This window comes from Solenopsis invicta, chromosome 4 (assembly GCF_016802725.1).
Source record: "Solenopsis invicta isolate M01_SB chromosome 4, UNIL_Sinv_3.0, whole genome shotgun sequence".
In the NCBI taxonomy this organism is placed as follows: domain Eukaryota; kingdom Metazoa; phylum Arthropoda; class Insecta; order Hymenoptera; family Formicidae; genus Solenopsis; species Solenopsis invicta.
Genome location: NC_052667.1, coordinates 27,772,203 through 27,795,017, shown reverse-complemented (window position 1 = coordinate 27,795,017; position 22,815 = coordinate 27,772,203). Strand labels below are relative to the sequence as shown.

Genomic DNA, 22,815 nt, shown 5'->3' with positions numbered 1-22,815 from the left:
ATCAAAAATTGAAGCGATGAAGCATTGCGATCTATCGGCGCGCGAAAAATTTTTCTATTATTGTTTCTAATAGTGTACAGGTGGTACCTGGTTTTTTTCATAATTTGTTGTTCAAGTATCGATTAGTTTGGCTTCTGGATGGATCTGAAGAGTGAAGATTGTTGCCTCAGGCAACGAAGGGTGCGAAAGGATTAAGAGATGCGTTTATTACAACAATGATTGCAAAGTAGCAGTGTGGGTTGCTAAAAACATCTGATAAGTTCACGTAAGCCATAGGTAAACAGCTCGAGGTACAATAGCTATTGTTCAATGATGATTTATACTGTTCTACACAACACTCTTCATTCCTTTTATTGTATATGATTAGGTAATTTTCGAAGGAACTTGGGTTAGAATTCATAAACGTTCCTCAGATCTCACATCTGTCTTTGTCTTGCTTATTACGTTAGAGACAAGACAGATTTGAGATGTGAGAGCTGAGAAACGTCTATGAATTCGGACCTAACATAAATTACAGGTAACCATGGCTGGACAAAAATCGGTAAATTACCTAATCAATTTTTTTACAATTCTGCATGTGTTTCTCACAAAAAAAAAAGGGAATTCACAAAGCAACACCGTTAAATTCCGACCACTGTGTAGTCGAGAAAGGTGAAAAGGCGAGAAACAAGAGCTGAGGAAGAACGTGCTTGCTCGAGCATTTTCCTCGCGGTTTACAGACGATCCGGTTGCTATGCCGGTTGAAATGCCGACGTTGGTCCAAGGGCAAGGCGAAGGCGAAGGCGAAGGAGGTAGAGATGCCGTTGTAGGATTATGCAGGGGGTAAAGAACGGAGGACGAGAGAGCTCGCCGTAGAAACGTCGTCATCGGCGTCGATGACGGTTGGAGCATTGGTAGAGGATAGAAGAGGAAGAGGAGGCGAAGAGAACGGACTTGAGAGAAAACGAAAGGATAGGGGGGCAGAGAAAGAGAGAGACAAAACAAAGAGAGGCTGATTAGAAAGCACAGCGGGGGAGTCGAAAGAGACGAAGAGAAGTGTATCAAGTCACAAACGAAAAACAAAATCATTTTTATAGTATCTGCCAAGAAACATTCAAGCCGAAGCGCGGGAAAAATTTCGTATTATTTGAATTCTACTATATAAATTAAACGGACTCTCGAGATTAAAAGGACAATATTCAAAAAGAGGCTAATGAGAGTCAATTCAGTTCATTAACCACACTTGACTCCCATTAGCCTTTTTTAAATGTTGTTTGAATCCTTTTTTAAAAACAATGCAGTGCTCTAATTTTTAAGCTTGTATCACTCGAATGATGATCAGAATCAGAGCGTAAACGTAAAATTTGGATTATATATATATATATATATTTCATTTTCTTTCTGATTGCGTACATCATATTAATTATATTGAATAAATGGACATTCAAAAAGTGTGTAAACGCAAACGTTTTAAATGTCAGCCACGAAGAAAGAAAGCCCTGAAAGAACGAAGATAAAAGGCGTGGTACCGCATCCTAACGACGCGAAGAGGACAATATAAAAAGGAAAAGAAGACGCTGTAGACAGAGCCGGAAACGGACCGACGAGAATTCGTGATTCCTTCGATTTTATACGACGACCGTGCATTCCGAATCTTTCCCGCGAGAGATCTGAGAGAGAAATTCAGTCCTTTTCGCAGATCTTACGGTCCCCGATCGCCTCAGCCTCCCGTATCTGGACCGGAAACCGCGCGACGATTTTATCAATTAGAAGCGATTGTGAGGTGCTTTTTCGCGCGTCGTTGACGAATTCGCGACAATCGGATTATCAGCAGGTGTATCCGTCGCGGAAACGTATCCGCGCCGTAAGGACATGCGGAATTCCGCGTGGATCGTTTCGCGTCGCGCCTCTGTGTTTACAAACAAGCGGTTATGCCCTCTTTCCATATCCGTTCGCCTCCACGTCCCTTCGCATTCCTTTTTGACTCCTTCAGCCTTCGTCCTTCCCTGCGTTCGTCTCGCCGCTTCGTCACAGAACTTGCCTCCCCACCGACTTCTCTCCGCGTTTCTCTTCACACACCCTCGCCTACCCGTTGAGCAAAAAAAGACTACGACCTTCTCTCTCTCCGTGTCGTTTCTCCCCACTATCGTCCACTACCGTCGCGACCGTTGAGATTTAAATCCCCCTGCGATGGTGGTGGTAGAGAGGACGTGAACTTTAAAACGTGGCATGGGAACGCGAGTGAGCGCGACGGCGATGCTCAACCGCGAAATGAGGCTTCGCGTATCGGCGAGAGACTCGTTCGAAGATCTCTCGGAGAGATCCTCAGCCGAAGAGGCTCCAGCCGCATCTTTCACTCGCCTTTTTTTAAGGCCAATCAATTTTGTGATTTTCTTTTTAAGTTTAATGTCTACTTTGGATAATCTCCGTTTTATTTACTACTATTTATTACTTTCTATGTACTTTTTTTTTTTAAAGCCGCTAACTTTGTTGGTCCCCCTTGGACAGTTGAAGAAGTTTCGCTAGAGTGAATGATGAAAAGCGATCGAGCGATTTTCGATGTGCGAATACTATTTCTTTTTCGTCTCAGGTACAAGGTGAAATAGAAAACTATGACACGACTTTTTCTCCTGTGATTTCCTTTCTTACTCCCTCTCATGTCTCGGGTTTCCCGCTCGTTCTTCGTGATGTTCCACCTTCACACATCCGGTCTTGTACCCTTTTGATTGATACATCGTCATTCATAATCTGAGAGACTTTTCATCAGTCTAAGAATTATTTCATCGAGATTGATATTTAAAAATATTTTAATTGCATTTAATTAAACTAATATTAAATATACAATTTTTTTTTTAAATAATTCAAATTAGTATAGCCTAAAATTTGTATTTTAATCAATATTCTCTTTTTTTTTATTATTCATAAACTTTTTATCAACATAATAAAAAAATTTAAATAAAATTTTTTAAATTGGTAATTAAAGAATTGAGTTTTAGAATAAGTTTATAGTACAGAAGTCTTCCTTAACACAAATTTCTTTTAAAAGGGAATACATGATGTTTTTAGATACTGAAAAAATAAAATAAAATAAAATGTAGATGAAAAATCGCGTGATAAAGCATTTCTCAAGTATATTGTTTCAAGCTGCACGCAACTTGGAATTTTATGCACACGTGAATATCGGTTACCGTTATCGCGCGTCGATTTATTGTGTAAATTCGTACTCGATCGATCGGCTGGCGGACGTTCATTCTTGCGGTACTTAGGTACCCTCTACTCTGTCATGTACCCACGTACGCCCCCATGAACTTTGTTTTTCCCCCTTGGTATAAGAGCCCCAAGGTATTCTTTGACGCTCGCTAGCATGACAGAACATACGGGTGCAGCTGTTACAGGACCGAGTTTCGCAGTTAATCAATAACGGGGTACGCGAGCCATCACCCGAATAGTAATGATTCACCAAAGTTCACCGACTTATCATCGATGTAATGAACATCTGGCTGTTCCCGTAGTTTCCGTTTTGTCTGCACTAAATCGATATGCACAGCGAATGCGGAGAGCGACGGGCGCGTTTGGTACTTTTATTTAAAATTGCGCTCGATCTCGAGGGTCCGCAAAATTCCCAAATCATTGTCGATAAAAAGCAGTGCTTTTAATACGAAATAATACTTGATAAAAAATTAGACGAAAAAAATCAGAATACTGCTACTTACTAACTAATCTTTCGTGTATTTCTTTCAACGTATCAGATTATAGATACATTCTCGAATTCTATCTCGAGTTATAGATCTGAAACGGGTTTAGCGGACATTGAACTGTTGTTTTATTCAAAAGAGAAGTTAAGTTTTGGCTGGATGAGACTCCTGTTTATCTCACTCTGCTTATTTTTCATTAAGTCAGAAACTAGAATTGATTAAAAAAATTCCCCTCAGAATACGCGAGTTAATGTATGACTATGTTTTCAGCTCTTTCTTTCCTTTTTCTTAACATTAAAAGTATCAATATTTTTTACTCACGAAAAGAATTAAGTGGCTGAATATTATGAAAATAAAATAATGAAGAGAGAAATATTAAAAAGAAATTGGAAACGGTCAGTAATGACCGCTTGGTGCTTTCAATGTTAACTCATTGCGCACCTAAGTCCAAATGGAGACTAATGCCATCTTTTACATTAATTAACTAACATAATTTTAATTATTTAAAATTCATAATGTGCGACTTAGAAGGCTCATTCTGCATTTCCAATCGTGCCAACGGTTTATCTCGAACTAAAGCGGCGTCAATAAATGTACGCGCTGTAAAATTATGAAATGAGACTTCTCCTTAGTCGGGGCAGAAAATCAAGCTCTCCTTTGTGTGCGCATGTACCGACGGTACGTACACATTGTAATGCTTATAATTCACAACCGTCGCGTACCTGCTATCATTTCGTCCCGAGTAACAATATTTTACCTATCGCGCGCGTGTGATGTGGTTCGCTCGGATGACATATAGTCGCATTCGCGTGCAGACGTATGCGTACGTCGGATATGCGAGCGGCGAACAATAGGCAATCAGAGCTCTTTCGAAGTCAGGGGGTTACGAGCGACGCGTTTTACCACACTCCGCGACGACGAAAGGACTCTCCGTTTCTTCTCGCATTTGCAACACCGTCGTCCTTAGTTAAGCCACTGTCGGGCGCGCGACGGAATTGCAACGGATGCAACATTTCTGACAATCGAAGACCAGAATTTAAGAACCGGATTGCTCGCGCGATTTTTGATATTCCGGCGAACCAGTCGAAGAACGAAGACTTTCAAACGTTTTATCGTTTAATTTATTTTAAAAAAATGAAAGAATTGTGGCAACCTCTACTTTATAAAATATTAATAAGATAGAGACATTAGATAATGAAATCGCAAATAAAATCTCGCTTCTTTAACTTTCGGCGGACAGCGATTTGAAAGGGTCGAAAGGGTAAAATGTTACGCTGTGTTACGCTTATAGCAGCAGTCTAATAAAATAAGGTGACAATATTATAATAGACGTAGATAGCGTCAGGCGTTCGAATGTGAATCATTTCCCCTTCGCCGTTATACAAAAATTGTTTCGAGGGAGATTAATTCGCTTGAAATATTCGACGCAAATTTTGAATATCTCGCGCGAATAAATCATTAATTTATCAATATTTTTTTCCCGTTACTTCAACGTGTTCGCTGATCATTGACATTTTTTGTTTCTTCCCGATACCGCAGACGGGCTCATTACGTTACGGTTGGATGGAACGAGAGGCGAGAAAAGAAAAATGTTTTTCCTTTTAGATTGATGTGGTGACGCAACGATTAGTTTCGATCGATTATATCTGCCGAAAAAAATGTCCTCGAGACAGGATTCGTAACTGATGATATCTCTCTTTCTCTTCTTTCCTTCTCGTCTCCATATCAGTTCCGCCGTTCATCGCGCCGCTGTCTCTCGTCAGCATCCCCTGGATAGGGGTTGAGACTTCCTCCTCCTCGAATGTCTTCCCCGGTCGTCGTTCTCTCTCGCTTCGACGTACGTACGGTACATCGCGAATTCGCTTACTTATGCGTTACATCTGCGATCAGCGACGGCTGTGCACGTCGGAAGAATAGTGTAATCGGCCGGGGTGCCGTCTTTATAAGGGTGAGACATACACGGAGGAACAGATGATGATCCCGTTTAGGAAGCTGTGGAGACGTCCCCGTACGTCTGTAAACTTACGGTTACCGGGTCATCGTCACCAGTGGTTCTTCGATCGTTTTGCGAATGAAATCGGCTAAATTTCCGCACATCGAGCGAATCGTTAACTCGCGTTGAAGATAATCTGTCGTACAGAACGACGAATTCGATTTTTGCATGAAACGTGCCTGCGTAGGAAGAGCCCCCTCGCAACGCGGAGAGCATTAGAATAATTAAATTTGATGTAACGTTAATTTAAAATATAAAAGTACAAAACTTTAACATAATTTCAATTTTTCTCAGCTGCAATTATTCATTTTTTTTTTTACATTAGTTTTCGGCAAAACATCTTGATTATTTTCCAACTTGAGATTTATTTATCCTCTTTGTCATTAGTTTCCATTATCTATTTTCTTCTTGCCATTTCTTATCTTACACTTCGCGCATTCCGCGGATTCCGCTTCCGGGCCCAGAATATCATGAAATCTTTCGTTTGAGAACCTCGTGACAGGTATTACGTAAGTGGCTTCCCGCCGGCGGACCGTACATCGATCGGAAACGACGCCGCGCGTTACATATGCCGGTACGCGACGTAACGCACGGCGACCGGTGCGTACGGTAGACCGCCTATCAGGATTGTACCGTAACTTTCAATATTACGTCTGTATGGATTGCTTACATTATGTTTACAAGCAGTGTAAACTATTACAAATTGGATAATACAATGCAGAAAAAGTAATTGAGTTATAAAATTATTAATATATTTGTAATTTTAATATTTATAAAATATTAAAAATATATTTAATAATGTAATATTAAAAAGTAAAGAATGAAATATAATTTTTACGATTCCCAATGAAATCTGAATCTATGATCATTGATTGTTTACATAGATGATACATAAAAGGTAATTCACATAGTATATGCACATACGTAATGTAGATTATTTACATAAACTCAATTAAAATGTATTTTGCAAGATGTATAAAATCTTAAAATTGTGCCAATTTGAAAAAGAATGTATATAATATTTCTTCGAAATATAACTATTGTACAACTACTTAAAAAAAAAATAAAACCCATAGCATATATTTTAATTGAATATAAAATTTAGTCACAAAGAATTAAAGAGGCAACTATACAAAATAAAAAAATTTAATTGAAATAAAAATTTTAATGTATAAACTTAGTACAGTTAAACCGAATAAGAAAAACTTTATAAGTAGGAATGAATGTAATGTGAATGTTATTACTTTGTTGTATTTCGAGATCTAGCAACTAACTTTTTTTTACATTGAAATTTTTGTAATTAAATCTTAGAAAAAATTCTGTTAAACAGTAATTACATTTCTAGTAAATATATACTGCCTTTCTAATTAATTAGCAATTTAATTTAAAGATTTCATACATTTGTTTAAAAAAATACGTTTTTTTAAGTCAAATTGCACAGTTTTGTGACATCATCAATTTTTTTTTTTTTTTTAAGAAACTTATAAATATTTTATGCGTAAACGCCCAACCCTATCGCCTATACCTGTCGGCGGGAGCGAGGCACACATATGCCACACGCATTCAACTTCCTCACGTGTGCGTATGCGTACGCGCGGGAACGCGGTGGTCGTGCACTTAGCAGCGCCTGTCTCGCACGCATAGACGGAGGGAGAAGACAGCGGCGCTAAAGGGAGGAAGAGAGAGACCGCGTGTCTCGTGCGGTACACCGTCGACACCCTTGGCACGCGCCAACCCTCACAATGGATACGGTCACATCTGCACTCTTTCTCACAGAAAAATCAAAGTCGATGGGCAGCATTTGCCGCCGTCGCCACCTCGTCCTACCCCGCCTCGCCTCGCGACCAGTATTTGTCGATATTGGCCGGTACTTCGCCACCCTGCCATCATCATCCCGCATGTATTCGCACGCACACGTTCGTATGAACGTATAAATGTTTCCATATGAAATAGGAAACGCATCTCCGGGCACATTCCTCCCCAACAAACGAGTTGTAAGGGTCAATAGTCTGGAATGAATATCGATCATTGATGGGTAACACATCTGGGTCGTTTGATAAAAATGCGCTGACAGCATTGCGGAAGATGTAACTGCATTTCGCTCTAATGTAGTTGCCTATTAGTAATGTTATATTTAGCAGTAGAAGCGTGCAAAATGAAATAGAGCTTACTCTTGTACATCTTTTGCAATTTTAAAGAATTCTTTAAGAGAAAGATGTAACGAGAATATGATTAGATAATTCACAAGGGGATCTAAAGAGTAAGTGGCTCGACGGACAAATTTTATCGCAAACACGCACGATTAAAATAAGAAAAGATCTCTATGGATTCTATGTCGCGTGAGATGTCGATATTGAGGCGCGAGGAAACGATCGCTAAAAAGCTGTTGGCTCTGTGCAATAAATTGCGCGAAGGGTAACGACTGGGTAGGGAGCGAAACGTCGAAGGTGTACGATCTGGCAGCTGTCCGCAAGGGGGTCTGCGACCCCCGATTCGCTGGTTTCACGACGGATAGCAGCTGAGTTACCCCCATGCGGCCGACGCCACCGGCATGCACCGTCGCCGTCGTATGTACGTCGCTCCTTGCTTTTTGGCGAAACTTGCGCATGGCGTTCGACGTTACCTTTACCGGTCGCGTATGTCCATCCGGAGGGCGACAACGATGGGGGGTATCTCGGCTCCTACCTCGTGCCATACCGTACGAGTAGGAGGACATTCTTCCTCTCGCTCTTTCTCTCGCGACTAGGAACAATCGTGCGTGCGAAGAAACCACCGCCCCTCGTGGTACCTCAAAGGAATTCACGTAGGGGTGCGATAAAGTCAAACGACAGCTGATCCATTCCCAAGGATATAAGTCAATAAGTACGTTGGATTCGTCGTAACGCTGTATCGATTGCGGGGTATGAGGGAGACTATTAACGAGAAACGATCGACGTTTGCGTCTTTCGCGTATCTATTGGAATTCACGTACATATACGTACACAGGCATACGCACGAGAATTGCACCCTTATCGATTTATATTCTTCTTCTTCTTGCTTGAATTGCCACAGACTCCTCACTGAGCTCTAATTCGGATTTATTATTCCCGAATACTCGTGATTATATAGATTTCGAGTTGCATACTTCAGTTTCAGACACGTGGATACCAGTATCAACTTTAGACCTTTGGCCAGAGGGCGTCATTTTTAGGAATAAAAAAGAAGGGATTTGTAAAATTCTAGAGACTTTCGACGACGGCGACGACAACGGTATTGTCGAAATATCTAAAAATTGTTCTAGATACAGATTCGAAGATTATTTTGTTAGACTATTTTTTAAAATAATTACGCGCAAGACACTTAAGCATGATGAACAAGGCAGCAAAAAATTTTGATATTCTGGTAATCAATTTAAGTGTCTTAATTATTTTAATGATCGGACAAAGTTCTTTTCACATTTGTATCTAGTTAAATTTTTAGACAATTCGGCAAATACACCAACAAAATGATGTGAATACGTACGCGTTCGAGCGTACGAAATCTTGCCGTTAGCGCGCGATACATACCTGTTCCCTAAAAGCAAAAGTGTCAATTTCGTGAGGATCAGGTGACGTGCATTGTAATTCTCACAAAAATGTAGGTCGAGTTTAATATCTGTTTTCGAAACTTTAATATTAGTTTTTCTTCTTCCCTTCTACGCCCTCTTCTTAGAACAAAACTTAGCGGAAAATTTTTCAAAAGTATCTGAAAAAAAATACATATGACAAGGTGAATGGAAACTGTACATTTAGACGAACATCTCGATTGTCTCCTGGGTCACAGGCAGTCACGGAGCAAGGGAGGATAATTTTGTATTTCTTTTTACAGTCGCTGTTGAAATCAAAGTGTACCTTTGTTATGCATGGGTCTTTCCATTAGATTTTACGCCTTCTTCAATGTTCAAGGTTTGCTTCATTAAGATTAATGTGTTATTGTATCAACATATGCGAGATATCGGAATAATTAAATCTTCTTTCATATATTTGTTAAATCTATTTAATAAAAATAACTAATGAATTTGTGTTATCAAGTAGAAAACACATGATACTCGTGTATGTGTATCTAATAGAATATTTTTTTATTATTTTTTATTATAATAAATTGTTTCGAAATTATGCGGCACGCTCTTATTCGATAGACTGTAATTATGTAAACGACTGTCATAGAATCTTAAATTAAAAATGTTTAAAGTCAATAAACTCGACGTCGAGAGTTGGCGATTTTTCGCACGGGAAAAAAGGAGCTGTACGAGAACCATCGGGGAATGAGGGCGAGCGATCAGACGAGGATCGAATCTAACGTACACGTGTGCGGATGACGTGCACATATGTGCACTTGCGCACGGAATTTAACGATGCATATATGCGAGCGCGGGCCCCCCCACAGTGGTTGATCGCCCTCGTAAGAGAAATTACCGCGGTATCTCCCCACCGAGCCCTTAGAACCCAAGGGCCGATTGGCTGTCACCTACCCCTACTTTCGTCCTGCGCCCCACTATACAACATATAAAACACGTGTGCGGCGTAGCGTAGCGCACAGTTCGAATACTGTCTCGCATTCGAGTGGTTTAGCCTGGGTCGGTTCTTTGGTCGGTTGGATGTTGATTTATTTTGTGAAAAAAGAAATATTGTAAATAATCGAATATGGATTGTTCTGAAAATACTGAATTTCTGGATACATTAAGAAGAATAAATTACATAAGGTACGCACGGTGCAGGCAAGGCAATTTTAAATAGTGCAGTGTACTCTGTGAAATGTATTTCGATTGACTAAGGTGTTACCCATTGCCCCACGGGATAAATTCTAAGACTAATAGTTCGTATTTTTTATATGATTAATTTTTCGGGTGTGTTGATTGGCTTAGGATAATAATCCTTTTTTTTGAGGAGTTCCAAAAACTTCCTTTCCTCGATAGCCAAGAAGAGTTCAGAATTCACGAAAAGTTCTTGTACGACGAGTGAAATATTAATCTAATTGTGCATTCGATTTAAAATTATAAAATGCACCATTTGCCTAATATATATCTGAAAGTGTTTATCAGTAATTAGTGTTATTAAAAAAAAAAATCTAAAAAGTAACAAAGAGAAATAACTAACTAGAAATGTGATTAATAAAAATTTTTGGCGCCGAATCGAATCATTGAATACATAACTTTTAATTAACAACATTAATCTTAGGGTGGATGTGTAGATAATAGTAAAAAATTTCTATAATGTAAAAAAATAATATTGATTGTAGATGTTCTAAATTATTTTAAAGCTCTCTAAAAAGTATAAGTGTAAAACGAAAATATTTAAGAATATAATTATTACTTCGTTTCGGAAACACGTGAATGTGATTTCCCGCGATTAACGTGCGCGTGCGCAGTGAAGTGAAAACTGAAGGTCTTATAATTACAGTCTGATTATAAGACGATCAGGAGTAAAATCTAGCGTGAGAGGAATATATCACCACTAGCTTGTTCTCTGTCTCCTCTTTCTATTTCGGGAGTGATCAATTAAACTGATTGTCTTATGATCAGATTTTGATTGTAGAGTTTCTAGTGAAAACGTTGCGCATTTTTCGCGCCAAAATTTAGTATAATCGATTTTAAATTTTCAATTGACAATTCCTAAATTTAATCGATTAAACTAGGGTGATGATGATGATACTTAGGATTAAATCGATTTCATTCGTATACTTACAGTGACAAGAGAGAAAGTTGGCAAGATACGTGGACAAGAGAGAAAAAGGTTGAAGATACGGAACGGAATTATTACGTAAAGACATTGACCACTCGTGAATGGCAAAATTCATCTCATGGAAAAAATGACTATAACAAAGAGAACAATGGTACCTCCAGCAATTTGCCATACAGCTGTACTCCGCAAAGAGTAAGAACGTGTGTCTCGATCTTTATAGGAATATTCAATTCTCCAATAATAAAATATCCATATACATTTTATCAGACGCCAAATTCTCGTAAAACTTTGCAAATTCTCGATAATCTTTATGTCATATAATAGAGCTGTCTTAGTAAACCGCACAATTTATTAGATAGTATTTTAACAAAACAGCTTCTTTCGTAATAAATTTCTTTTTATTACGGGAATTTTACGACTTTAACAACCCATTTCAGTTACGATTAATTTTGGTGAAAAATTGAATTGCGATTGGTTTTTGATTTCGGTCGAAGTTAAAAAGAAGTTTCGGCGACCTAGTTGAAACTGCTCAAGTTGTAACTTGCAATAAAACCTACAGTACAAAACATTTATTTAATGTGTTTATTTTCTCCTAATTTTCAAAATGTATAAATTATGTGTAGTAGATATTAATGAATCAGAGAAAATCAGATAAAATTTTTTGACATACAATTTTATCCTACGATCATACATATAACCAGAATAAAAATTTTTATGAGAATAATCTCTTTGTTTAAGAACAATACCAAAATAAAGATGCGATTTACACGAAACTCGAATGGAAGGGATGCTCACGCAGGAAGAAGGCACGTGTCTTCCGCGTCGAATATCTTTTAGCGCTTGCATCGTGTTAGTCCGATTTTATCGACCCAAAGTTTAAAGCTATTACGGGCATCCGCCACCGCGAGATCGGACGAGATTTTTACGCCTTCCATACATATTCAATTCAATTCCGGTTGTTCTACACGCATTCCGAGGGCAGATATCGTCGTTTCCGCGATTAAGGTCGAACGACAAATCCGGCTCGCGTGTTGAATACGCGCGTCGCGCAGCTGCCGCTTATCATTAGCACATTGATTTTCACGCCAGCAGATAGCGGGTTTATTTTACGAAAAGAAGAAAGAATAAAAAGAAAGGGAATTACCTACCCTCCCGTTATTCCGTACATCGGCCTCTGATTTTTTTTCTTTTAGAATACACGTGACACCTTGCGCGCTCGGCCGTAACCGCCGTCAAGTCGATTGGCGGCTACCTGCCGCGTTCTCTTTTCTTCCCACCCTCTTTTGCTTTTCTTCGACGATCGCATCTGTGACTCGCGCGGCACGCTTTCCTTTTTCCGGCCTTTCAGTAATCGATAAAAATCACCGGAAACGGATTCCCCTGTAAGGAATATGCGAATCACCGATTCGACTTTTTATTTAATTGTATGCGTAGGATCGTCTGATAAAATGTTGAGGAGTCCACTCTGAACTGTGGAATATTTTATAACGATGCATGTATGCTCCTTTCAAAGTTCCGTCCTTCCTTTTTAAAAATCGCAGCGATTGCGTTACTTATTGTTGTACTTCTCCAGCAGCGCTGTAAGAAAGTACGACAACCTTTGGAGGATTACGATGAGAACAGCCAGGACAGCGGCCATCCGTCGAGCCCTATGAGCGAAAAGCTGAGAAAGAGGCGCGAATTGTACAGAAATCTCAACATCCCCGAATTCAAGATGAAATACCCAATGTGTTCATATACATCTCCACCGCACTTTCGTGGCCTGAAGACCACGAGCTCGACCCTCTTGCGTAGCTTGTCATCGGGATACGAGAGCATGGACGACGGGCTTATGAGCGAGCTCAACGACATGGAGACAACGGACGAGGAGGAGATGCAGCTACCGAGCGGCATTTCGAAGTTACTGTCCGGCGACATAGTCGCGCCTGAGACATCGGCGGACTATGACGTCTCAACGACTCCCGATTTCTCCCGGAATCTATCGCCCAAAGTGAAAACGTGGATGTCCGTACAGAACGGCATGTACAAACGAAACATCCAAGCGATGTCGCCGCCCGCACCGCTAGCGAGGTCACCGTCGCTGGCGAGACGGTCGCCGTCGGTAGGGAGAACATCGTCGTCGCCGAGGTGGACGCCATTGGAGAAGAAACCATTGGAGAAGATGACGTTATCGAAGATTCGCACTTGCTTGTTTCGGTCGCCGACAGCCTACTCCTCGAAGAGAATGATAACGAGGACATTCAGCTACGACGAGGCATCAGCGCCCTACTATAGATTACAAATGGAGATCTCGCCGCAATCCGCGAGGTCTTACAAACGACCATCGGAGGACCTGCTGGAGGACGAGGCGTCAATATTGAAAAGATCGCGCAAGTCCCAAGGCTTACGTCCGGACGCGACTCCCGTGTCGGCGAGACGCTCGAGTACCTTGACGCGGCCGCAAATCGCCCTGCAGAGAAGCCTGTCAGAGACCGTCGAGACACACACGAATATCAAATGGGCGATTCACCGCAGCACCACCGACTCCGATCTCATCGGCGATTTCAGCAAACCGTGCATCCTGCCACTGACCAGCGGCATTCATTCGGATCTCAAGACCATCACGTCCGACACTATGGCGGCGCTCTTACGTGGCGAGTTTGCCGACCGCGTTAATTCCTACTCGATCGTCGATTGCCGATATCCGTACGAGTACGAGGCGGGCCACATCGAGGGAGCGGTGAACATCTACAACATAGAACTCATCCAACAGATCATGTTCAAACATCTGGCCAATATTACCCCCAAGATCCATGTCGATACGGACAAACGCAACATACTCGTGTTCCACTGCGAGTTCTCGTGGGAGCGTGCACCGAATCTCTCGAGAATTCTCCGCAGACTGGATCGCGAATGTAACAAGGAGCATTACCCAGCGTTGCACTATCCGGAGATGTATCTCCTACTGGGGGGTTACGAGAAGTTTTACGGCGAGCAGAAGGAGTTCTGCTCGCCGCAGGATTACAAGCCGATGAAGCATCCCAATCACGAAGCGGAATGTCGATTCTTTCGCAGCAAATGTAAGAGCTGGCAGGCGGAGAAGACCAAAGGGATTGGCCAGACGGTGCGAGCAAACCTCGAGCGTTTTGCCTTTTAAACAGACATTCGTTTTTCTTTATTTCAATTTAATCTAATTTAAGGCTCAATCCGCTCCCGTACTAGTCGCGAATCGTTTAGACGTTGAACGTCCTCAGAGACGGTCGGGATATAAAATACGCGCGCACCATGCGCGTCGCTAAAGTGCAAACGGTGTAAAGAGACTACTCGTCCATTATTTTTTTTTTTATTTTTGGTTGCTCTTTGCGCTATACAATGTGACTGACTCGAGGAATTTTCTACGAGTGTCTTACATATGATCTAAAAAAGAATGTAGATGTAAATGTCATTCAACCATGTATAGATTCTAATCGAGCTTAATACTTAGGCACTTTAGTTTACGCGGAGCGATTAGAATTTATAGATTGTACTTTTGATAATGACGATTTAGGCTATGGTGATATATGCGACTGTCCACACATCCTGAGGTCGAAATTTGTACATAAAAATTATATCGGGCAAGATCATATACTATACGTCACTCTATAATTAAGTATATTCTGTAATCAAACAATGCAATACATCTACGTGCTGACCCGAAGTATAACAGGGCATAATGCCGTGAACGTAGGTTACAAATTTCTTTTAAAACACTTCGGGCGGCATCTCATTATGTATATAGATCATATAGGACATATGATTGAGACGAATTTCAACGATTTCACGTCGTCGATCTCTTGTCTCTTTCTGTTATTATTAATTTGCCAAGGTTTTTTAAAGCAAACGCTTACGGTCGATTCTAAAAATTACATAAAGTGTTACCAATTCGTTGTTGCAATTTGAAAAATGTATTATTAATATAAACACGAGAGGCTAATCCTCAAGTACTCGCGTTGAATGAATGCGATTTAATTGATGTTTCTTTTGGTTGTACATTTTTTTTCAAAAGAAGAATAGAAGAGAGTTAGTTTCAGCCGCGTTTTGAGTAGAGGATTTAAATTCTATAAGAATTTAGCACAAAATCTGCTTTTTTTTTCTCAAACTTCTCTTCAAGAGATCAAAGGCAGAGAAAAGCGCAAATACTTGGGGATTAATCGATAACTGAATTAACGATAAATTAACTCAAGTCAAATTTTTCCATCGAACCACGTGATACAAATGCTATTAAATGTGCAAATTTTTTTGTTGTTACATTGTAAAAATTATTTTTACGTTACATAGATAAATATTTACGCCACGTAATGCAAATCCAATTTTTTATTTTCCTTCACTTCTCACATCTCTTAACGAATGTTCAACACGTTTTTTATATATATTCTCCCGTTTCTAATATTTATTTCGGCATTTTATTATTACATTACATGTGCATTAGACAAGTTATTGCAACGCAAGTCTCGTTACAGATAATCTTTTGCGTTAAAAATTTAATTTAATAAATTGAAAATAAAGTACCTATTTTCATTTTGCCACAAATTTGAAACATCGCCGCTGTGATTGGACGCACGCTTTATTTCTCGCAAACAAAACGGAAGCGCGTGCAATTTAGCCTCGAAATCGATCTTCTCAAGATCAATAAACGTAAAATTGTTCTATATGTCAGCGATATCTTTTGTGAATTCTATGTTCGATTAAACTTAAAAAAAAAGGGAAAACGAATTATATGATGGACGACAAGCGCATCTCTTCGGAAGTAGCACCTGTCATTTTGAGCGACGCGCCTCAAGATTCGGAGTCTCAAAACTGCAAAATTCATAAATGTCACTCGGAGAAACGCGATGATGACACATGGAACGAAGAAAGCCCGCAAGACGTGATCGATCTCGGCAATGTTCCCGGGATTTACATTGACACCTCGGATGAGGAAGATACATCCGAGGGACTATCGGATGACGTTGAGACGCAGCTTCCGCTCGCGATGGATTCAAGATCATCTGACTGCGGAAAAGAATTCGCGTATTATATTCCCGCTATGAATTATAATTTTGAAATTTTGAAAGATATTTCGAATTTATTCTTTTTCTTTTAATAACAATTACGAAGATAGTTTTGTTTAGATATTTCATGACAGAGAAGTTATCGAAACAAAAGAATTACACTAATTAAATTTTATAAAAAACCAAAAATATTTGTTAAAAATATATTACTTAAATTATACTTTTTTTATAATGATTTAAAATTTATCGTATATTTAACAATACAATTAAATATGTATGGAGAATATAATTTATGTACATCGAAACGATTTGCGCGTTAAAAATTATAAAAGTTGAAATATAAAAAATGCTGAGATTTCCTTGTCACTTTAACACTTTCTTAGTTAAGGTAAAATTATTGTTTACCGGATAGAAAATTACTCCATTTAGATCTGTCCTTCACGAGCGTGCTCAGAAGCTCTGGTTGGAGATGACGAGCCTTCGGGAGAAACTGAACAAGGAGATGGCTCTTTGGAGAAAAGAGAAAGAGGAATTTCAGCTTTTACGCGAGAAAAGCGATGCCATTACATTTGAAGAAGTAACCGCGGCCGCACGAGCCGCAGCTGTGGCCTATGCCATTGAATCGCCGCTCTCGGGTGATTTGGGTAATGATTAATGATCATCAGAATTTAATAAGTAATACTTTTTTTTTAATAAGTAATACTTTATGAAAAAAATGAGTTAAAAAGAATTGATAGATATTTTTTTCAGTAAGTTATAAATTTTTAAACGGAACGTAAAAAAAACTTTGTATCCTCAATTATATCTTCAAAATGGATTGATTGATTTTAAAGTTATTAAATCGGAATCTGTAGCTACAGTTCTTTTTCTATATATTGTATTTCCTTATTTACTTCCAGTTTAATCCCCTGAATTAATAATTAACATTATTTGGCCAATTTGCAGGTAACATCGTTGACATCACGTCGGAACGAAGCATCCGGGAACTTGCAATACTCGAGTACGAGAAGAATCTCGCAAAGTATCACGACCGATATTCCCTCGAGCAGGCCGAGCAACGTTACAACTCGTATAGGCGTGTGCTCGCCGACGCCTACAAGCAGAAGCTGTCTGAAGTCGAGCGTCTCTGCGACGAGGAATTGGAGAACATACGACAAAACGCGAGCTGCCTAGAGCCATTCAAGAAGATTGCGTCGCACTGGTCCATCGACGAGAACGATCACGGTGATTCGCAGCAGCACGACTGCGACGATCAACACGAATCCACGGACTCGTCTAAAATTATCGAGATGAATCCGAGCAACGACTGGTGCATATATGGGAAGATTGACAACGAGGTCAACATGATCCCAGAAATTCTGTCCGCCCGTTTCAAACTGGAAGAAGCATTATTATAGGAGCTTGTTATCTTGTTCTCCACCTCGATTATTTTTATTGTTAATATTATTTTGTAATTAAACGCTGCACAGCTTTATAATCGTAAGAAAATAAGACTAGTGTTCTTTTTTTTGTTTGTAGCTAATTAAACTGTGGTGACATCACAGATAGCACGGCAATTTGGACCGCGTTCTGGCAGTAATGAAGGCAATTAAACTTAATTTTTATGAACTCATATTTCAGATACGTACGTTAGATATACATATATAAATATCAACTGTTAAACACTTTTAGTGTAAATTTTGTTATATTTTACAATTGGTATTTGAGATTATTATATATTTATCTGAACCAATGACATATTCAAATTTTGTGTCGTAATATATATTATAAATAAAATGTTGGTTCTTTGATATTTTCATTTCAAAATTTCGTATTTTTGATGAACTGTGTTGTTAAAACAGCTGGCTGTTTCTCTTTGGCTTTCTCATTGGAAACTGAAAACAAAAATATTTTAATTTTATGAGCGAATTTAATCGATTATAAAAAAAGTATATCATAATTATTTACTGTTAATTTGTCACTTATTAATGAATATCGATGTTATCATCCTGTGCTTTCCACAATCGACAAATGTCTTTTTGTTTAGCTTGAAGACACACGTCTTCGATGTGAGATTTAGCTTTCTCCAATAAAATTTTACTCGATTCAATACGTTTTGCTACAGCAGCCAACTGCGTCTGGATAAATAAACAATTAAAAACAAAATTAGTTAACAAATATGCTCATAATAATATACGATTATTTTACGTTTCACGATTTTAAATCATTCTTTTATACATCGATTTCCGTAGGCTTCATCGACAATTGTTTATCATCCGTGAATTTATCAGAGATAGGTGCTAAAAATGAAAACGGTTCTTGTGGATTTTCCATAATTCTGTGCAGAGACGCTTGCAATTCCTCGGATGACATTCCATCGATATCATATAAAGAAGTTGTCAATTTGGAATCATGTTTCGTGATTTCTTTTCGAACTGCAGAGTCCCGATTTAATTTATTAATACTCCGTGTTGCACTATCATCAATTGATAGTTTATCAATCATGTAGGGCAATGCCTCAACGGGATCGATTTTTTTATTAAAAGTTGGATGTTTGGCAGATCGTAGGGGCGGCAGAATCGATGATTCAGATTTGACTAAAAAAATGATGAATTTATTTAATATAATTAATATTTTTATACATTTTTTTTATATTAATCTTTTTTGTTTGTTAAATTGAGAAATTTTTAACAGATACAGAAGTATATATTAACTTACCAGTAGAATTCTTCATATTGTAAAAAAGCTTATATATATTGAAGCTATATTTAGCAAAATTGAGTGAAAGTTATACACATATTTTTTGCAATTTTAAATTAAACAAACAAGTCCCATTAGTTTTCGAACGAATTATTGGTTACAATCACTGTATACGCGTTTCTGTTATTTTTGTTTGATCAATATTAGTACAACATAGAATGCACGAGTCTGCCATCCGCCAATAACAGTTGATTCAAAATTCTTTTTTCTTAGATTTTTGTTTTTAGTTATTGTTAATACTTTTTTTGTTTTTTAAGCCTTGATCGGAATTGAATATTATAAATTTTGATGTGGAAAATACGAAATAAATATAAAAACACATTTATAAAATGATCTCTTCATTTAACTATAGCCAAGCTGATACATTCAATCGAAATAAGAAACGGATAAGTTTATAATTCTTGTAACAAATTTGTTAGGCGTTAGATATTCATGGCTTTTAAGTTGTCACTCGCGTACAAAGCTAAAGTCACTTATACACTAGAGTAATATATATAAATTGTCTACCAACATTATATAACTGCATAATTACAACTATCCCACGAATATTAAAACTATCACAGTTCCTCCGTTTTTCTTTCGATATCAGTTTCGAGAATCAATTTCCTTTAAAAAAGGATTGCGAAGTCGATGCAATTAATGGATTTATGTCTGTATTCAAAGAAAAGATGAATGGTCGATCTCGAGATTACGATGAACAGAAGCGCTTCAATAATACAGATTCTTGACAATAAATGTAAAATATAGATTTTGCAATTCTCTGGTTATTGGGGTATGTAACTTGTTCGTTTTCATTCGATATAACCGTCACAAAGAAACTGCAAAACTAACTTTCTTACATGTGTATACGGTCATTATACACTCACACACATTATATATATGTATATATATAATGTATATATTACTATATGTATAGGTAGAATATATCACAGCTTAAAAGTAAATAAGTCTCGCATCCTCGGGATTCTGCTCCGCCGGACAGTACGGGCATTTCAACCTGGAAATAAATTGATTTCTTTTAAAAAGTGACTTTAAATCAGCACTTAGAAAACACCAATGTACTACAGTCTTGCCGCATATGTAACACCTACTTATTCGCGTTGGCAAGCTTGTTCAGTGCGTCTCGGGAAATCACGTGGCCGCAAACTAATTTCATCGGCGGATTGTTCTCTGTGCTTTGTTGCCTAAGTATAGGGCAGGCGAAAACTGAATGGTAGCGGCTTTGTTTTCCCAAATCTATCTCAATCTGTGGAAAGGGGTTTGATATTTCAAATTTTAATATCTATACACATAAAATTAAGTGTGTGTGTGTGTGTGTATATATATCTGTCTTGTAACTTACGGGCAATTCATCTTTACCGCTCCAAATACCGGTAACTTGCCTCTGTTGCATGACTTGCTTGATGTTCAATAAAGCAGGCAATGCAGTGCATCCCGCGTTGATACTGCAATAAAACAAATCACGATGTTTTGGTCCGTTAAATTTCTTTTTTCTACTATAAACAAGCAAGATATACATACCAAACTGATAATGGACTATCCACACTTAATCCTAGTAATGTACACGCTTCTTTAGTGAAAACATCATGTATCTCGAGCCATAAAGTTGGATCTAATAAATGACTGTAAGGAGATGATTGGATTCCATTGGGCAAGTAAAGGAACGTTCCCATTAAAGATTGCACTTCTTTTTCGTAACGTCCGACAAATTGCTTGAAATTTTGCCGAGCATATAATATTGCCTCTCTCTGCTTACTAGGGCCTTGCTGAACTAACCTTATAAAATGTAATCTGTGTAGTTTAAACTCGAGAGAAGAATTCTGAAAAGAAATGAAATCAATAAGCATGTTATGTGCCAAATAAAATAGATTGTATACATTTATGAGTTATAAATTACCTGTGCTAAAAGTGCTTCTCTGTGTTTCTTAGCCCAGTCTAATGCGGGTTCAAGATTTCTCTGTTTTAAACAATCTAATATGTAGTTCAATTCTGTGAATGGCTCCTTTCTGCCTTCGTCGGTTTTGATGCCAGCTTCCTGTAAATATTATCAGTTACAATATTATATACAGTATTATATGCAGTTACATATATATGCAAAGTAAATATGAATTTGATGAACATTGGAATAGCAAAAATAAAAATAAGCAAAGGCATTAGCATGTTATGTGTATATACACTATATTTTATTTAGTAACTTGTGAATGATAATGTATGCAGATATATATATATATAGATAGATAGATAGATAGATAGATAGATAGATAACATTAAGTAGATTTGGTAAACAAGGAACTTACCACTGCTAATTCATCGGCAATATCTAGCATCCCTTGACGATAAAAGTGTTGACAGATAATTTGATTCAAGAGATGAGATTTCTCAGGCCCAGAAAACACATCTTCTCTGCTGGTACTAGCAAAATCAGCAATGAAATTTCTATCTATCGCCTTACCCACTTTGGACACTGTACTGTGTAAATCGCGGTGATCTGTTGCCAATCTTTGTACAGTATCACGCACTTTTGCCATTGCTTGCTTTAACATTTGCACTTGACCGGCCGTTAGCTCCTGATTAGGTGGTGCTAATAAAAATATATTGTTTTCTAATCAAAGTTGATTATATATAAAAAAAGTTCTATATAAAAAAATTAATATATAAATATAAATAGTAAATTTTTATATGTATTACAAATTTTTTTTTATAAAATATGAATCAAATAATTTATAAAGAATACATTACTTTTTCCTTTTATTATTCTATTATTCATATAAATACATATTTTAAAAGTTTAATTGCTTTTAATATCAGTTGTACATCTAATTTATTTCAATGACAAGATGATTTGCAACTAGTACATGACAAGCCGATACCTCAGTATTCAGAAAATGTGATAAGATAAATATACATGTAAAAAAGATATTTGGATTTACATTTAATTGCAAATTATTGTATTACAACTTATGTAACTAAGCAAAACTAACAATATACTGTAATAGTGTACAATATGCAGTTTTGCATAGAGGTTAGCCAATGCCAAAAAATTAAATCGCAGTATTGCAGTCAAATATGTTAATAATTAATCTATCCAAAAAATCAGTTTGGTTCGTTAAGAATCGAGGACGCGAATGTAAGTCCTCCAAATTGCGTGATCGAGAGATCGAGATCAAGGACCTCGGGGATTTAGGAATATCAATGACCTCAGCTTCGTTTACCTTCCTCCAGATCTTTCTTCAGTGATTGAATATGGTTTATCAGTTCGCGTAACACCGTTTCCGCATGTTCATTTATCGCACCGAACTTCGACAGAACTTTATCTACCTCGCGCTCAACAGCATTACACGCTTCCATTATTATTATACAATAATCACTTCTCGCGATTGACATTTGCACCATGAAGAACGCAACCAACGCAACCAAGACCAATATCGCGGAATTAGGCTACTATCTCATGTAACGTATAAAAAACCCGTTAGATTCTCATTGGCTGTCTTCAGCAGATTCAATATGTTGAGATATTCTTTTAGATCATCCAATCAGACTTTCAGATCTAGAAGAATATACCAATAACAGCGAGCGCTTACTCAACTGTTGATTCTGCTGAATGCAGCCATTGGTAGGAATCACGTGATGGGCTACTCCCACCCCCCACCACGGTAGGAATGATGGGATGCATCGTGATTTTCCGTGTGGACTTTAGTGAC

General features: G+C 38.1%; 4 protein-coding genes across 8 annotated transcripts in view; 2 read left to right on the top strand and 2 right to left on the bottom strand.

Moving 5' to 3' along the window:
- Positions 1-15,683, top strand: part of LOC105196384 (cdc25-like protein phosphatase twine) — a 46,092-nt gene extending 30,409 nt beyond the window's left edge. For 2 of the 4 annotated variants that reach the window (XM_026132760.2, XM_011162311.3), the window contains exons 4-5: positions 11,372-11,558; positions 12,940-15,683. In XM_026132760.2, coding sequence (XP_025988545.1) covers positions 11,372-11,558; positions 12,940-14,502 — 1,750 coding nt within the window. In that variant the 3' untranslated portion in view covers positions 14,503-15,683. Of the gene's footprint in view, positions 1-10,211; positions 10,388-11,371; positions 11,559-12,939 lie in introns of those variants that run through there. The other 2 variants (XM_026132761.2, XM_011162313.3) reach the window with 2 other exon arrangements.
- Positions 15,684-16,699: 1,016 nt separating this feature from the next.
- LOC105196383 lies at positions 16,700-18,163 on the top strand. Its single transcript, XM_011162310.3, has 2 exons — positions 16,700-17,019; positions 17,321-18,163. The coding sequence occupies exons 1-2, from the start codon at positions 16,845-16,847 to the stop codon at positions 17,770-17,772; spliced, it is 627 nt and encodes a 208-aa protein (XP_011160612.2). The 5' UTR covers positions 16,700-16,844; the 3' UTR covers positions 17,773-18,163.
- Positions 17,970-19,282, bottom strand: LOC105196406. The gene is made up of 4 exons (XM_011162342.3): positions 19,073-19,282; positions 18,593-18,951; positions 18,323-18,492; positions 17,970-18,249 (listed from the first exon to the last, which is right to left on the bottom strand). The coding sequence occupies exons 1-3, from the start codon at positions 19,086-19,088 to the stop codon at positions 18,340-18,342; spliced, it is 528 nt and encodes a 175-aa protein (XP_011160644.1). The 5' UTR covers positions 19,089-19,282; the 3' UTR covers positions 17,970-18,249; positions 18,323-18,339.
- Positions 19,283-19,435: 153 nt separating this feature from the next.
- On the bottom strand, positions 19,436-22,548 carry LOC105196382 (E3 ubiquitin-protein ligase RMND5A). 2 transcript variants are annotated; one of them, XM_011162308.3, is made up of 7 exons: positions 22,327-22,548; positions 21,412-21,695; positions 21,012-21,149; positions 20,636-20,934; positions 20,457-20,559; positions 20,206-20,360; positions 19,436-20,129 (listed from the first exon to the last, which is right to left on the bottom strand). In XM_011162308.3, exons 1-7 carry the CDS (start codon positions 22,505-22,507, stop codon positions 20,048-20,050), a joined length of 1,242 nt encoding a protein of 413 aa, XP_011160610.1. In that variant the 5' UTR covers positions 22,508-22,548; the 3' UTR covers positions 19,436-20,047. The 2 variants fall into 2 exon arrangements, with proteins under 2 accessions (XP_011160610.1, XP_011160611.1); XM_011162309.3 differs by having other exon boundaries at positions 19,436-20,111.
- Between the last annotated feature and the right edge of the window lie 267 nt (positions 22,549-22,815).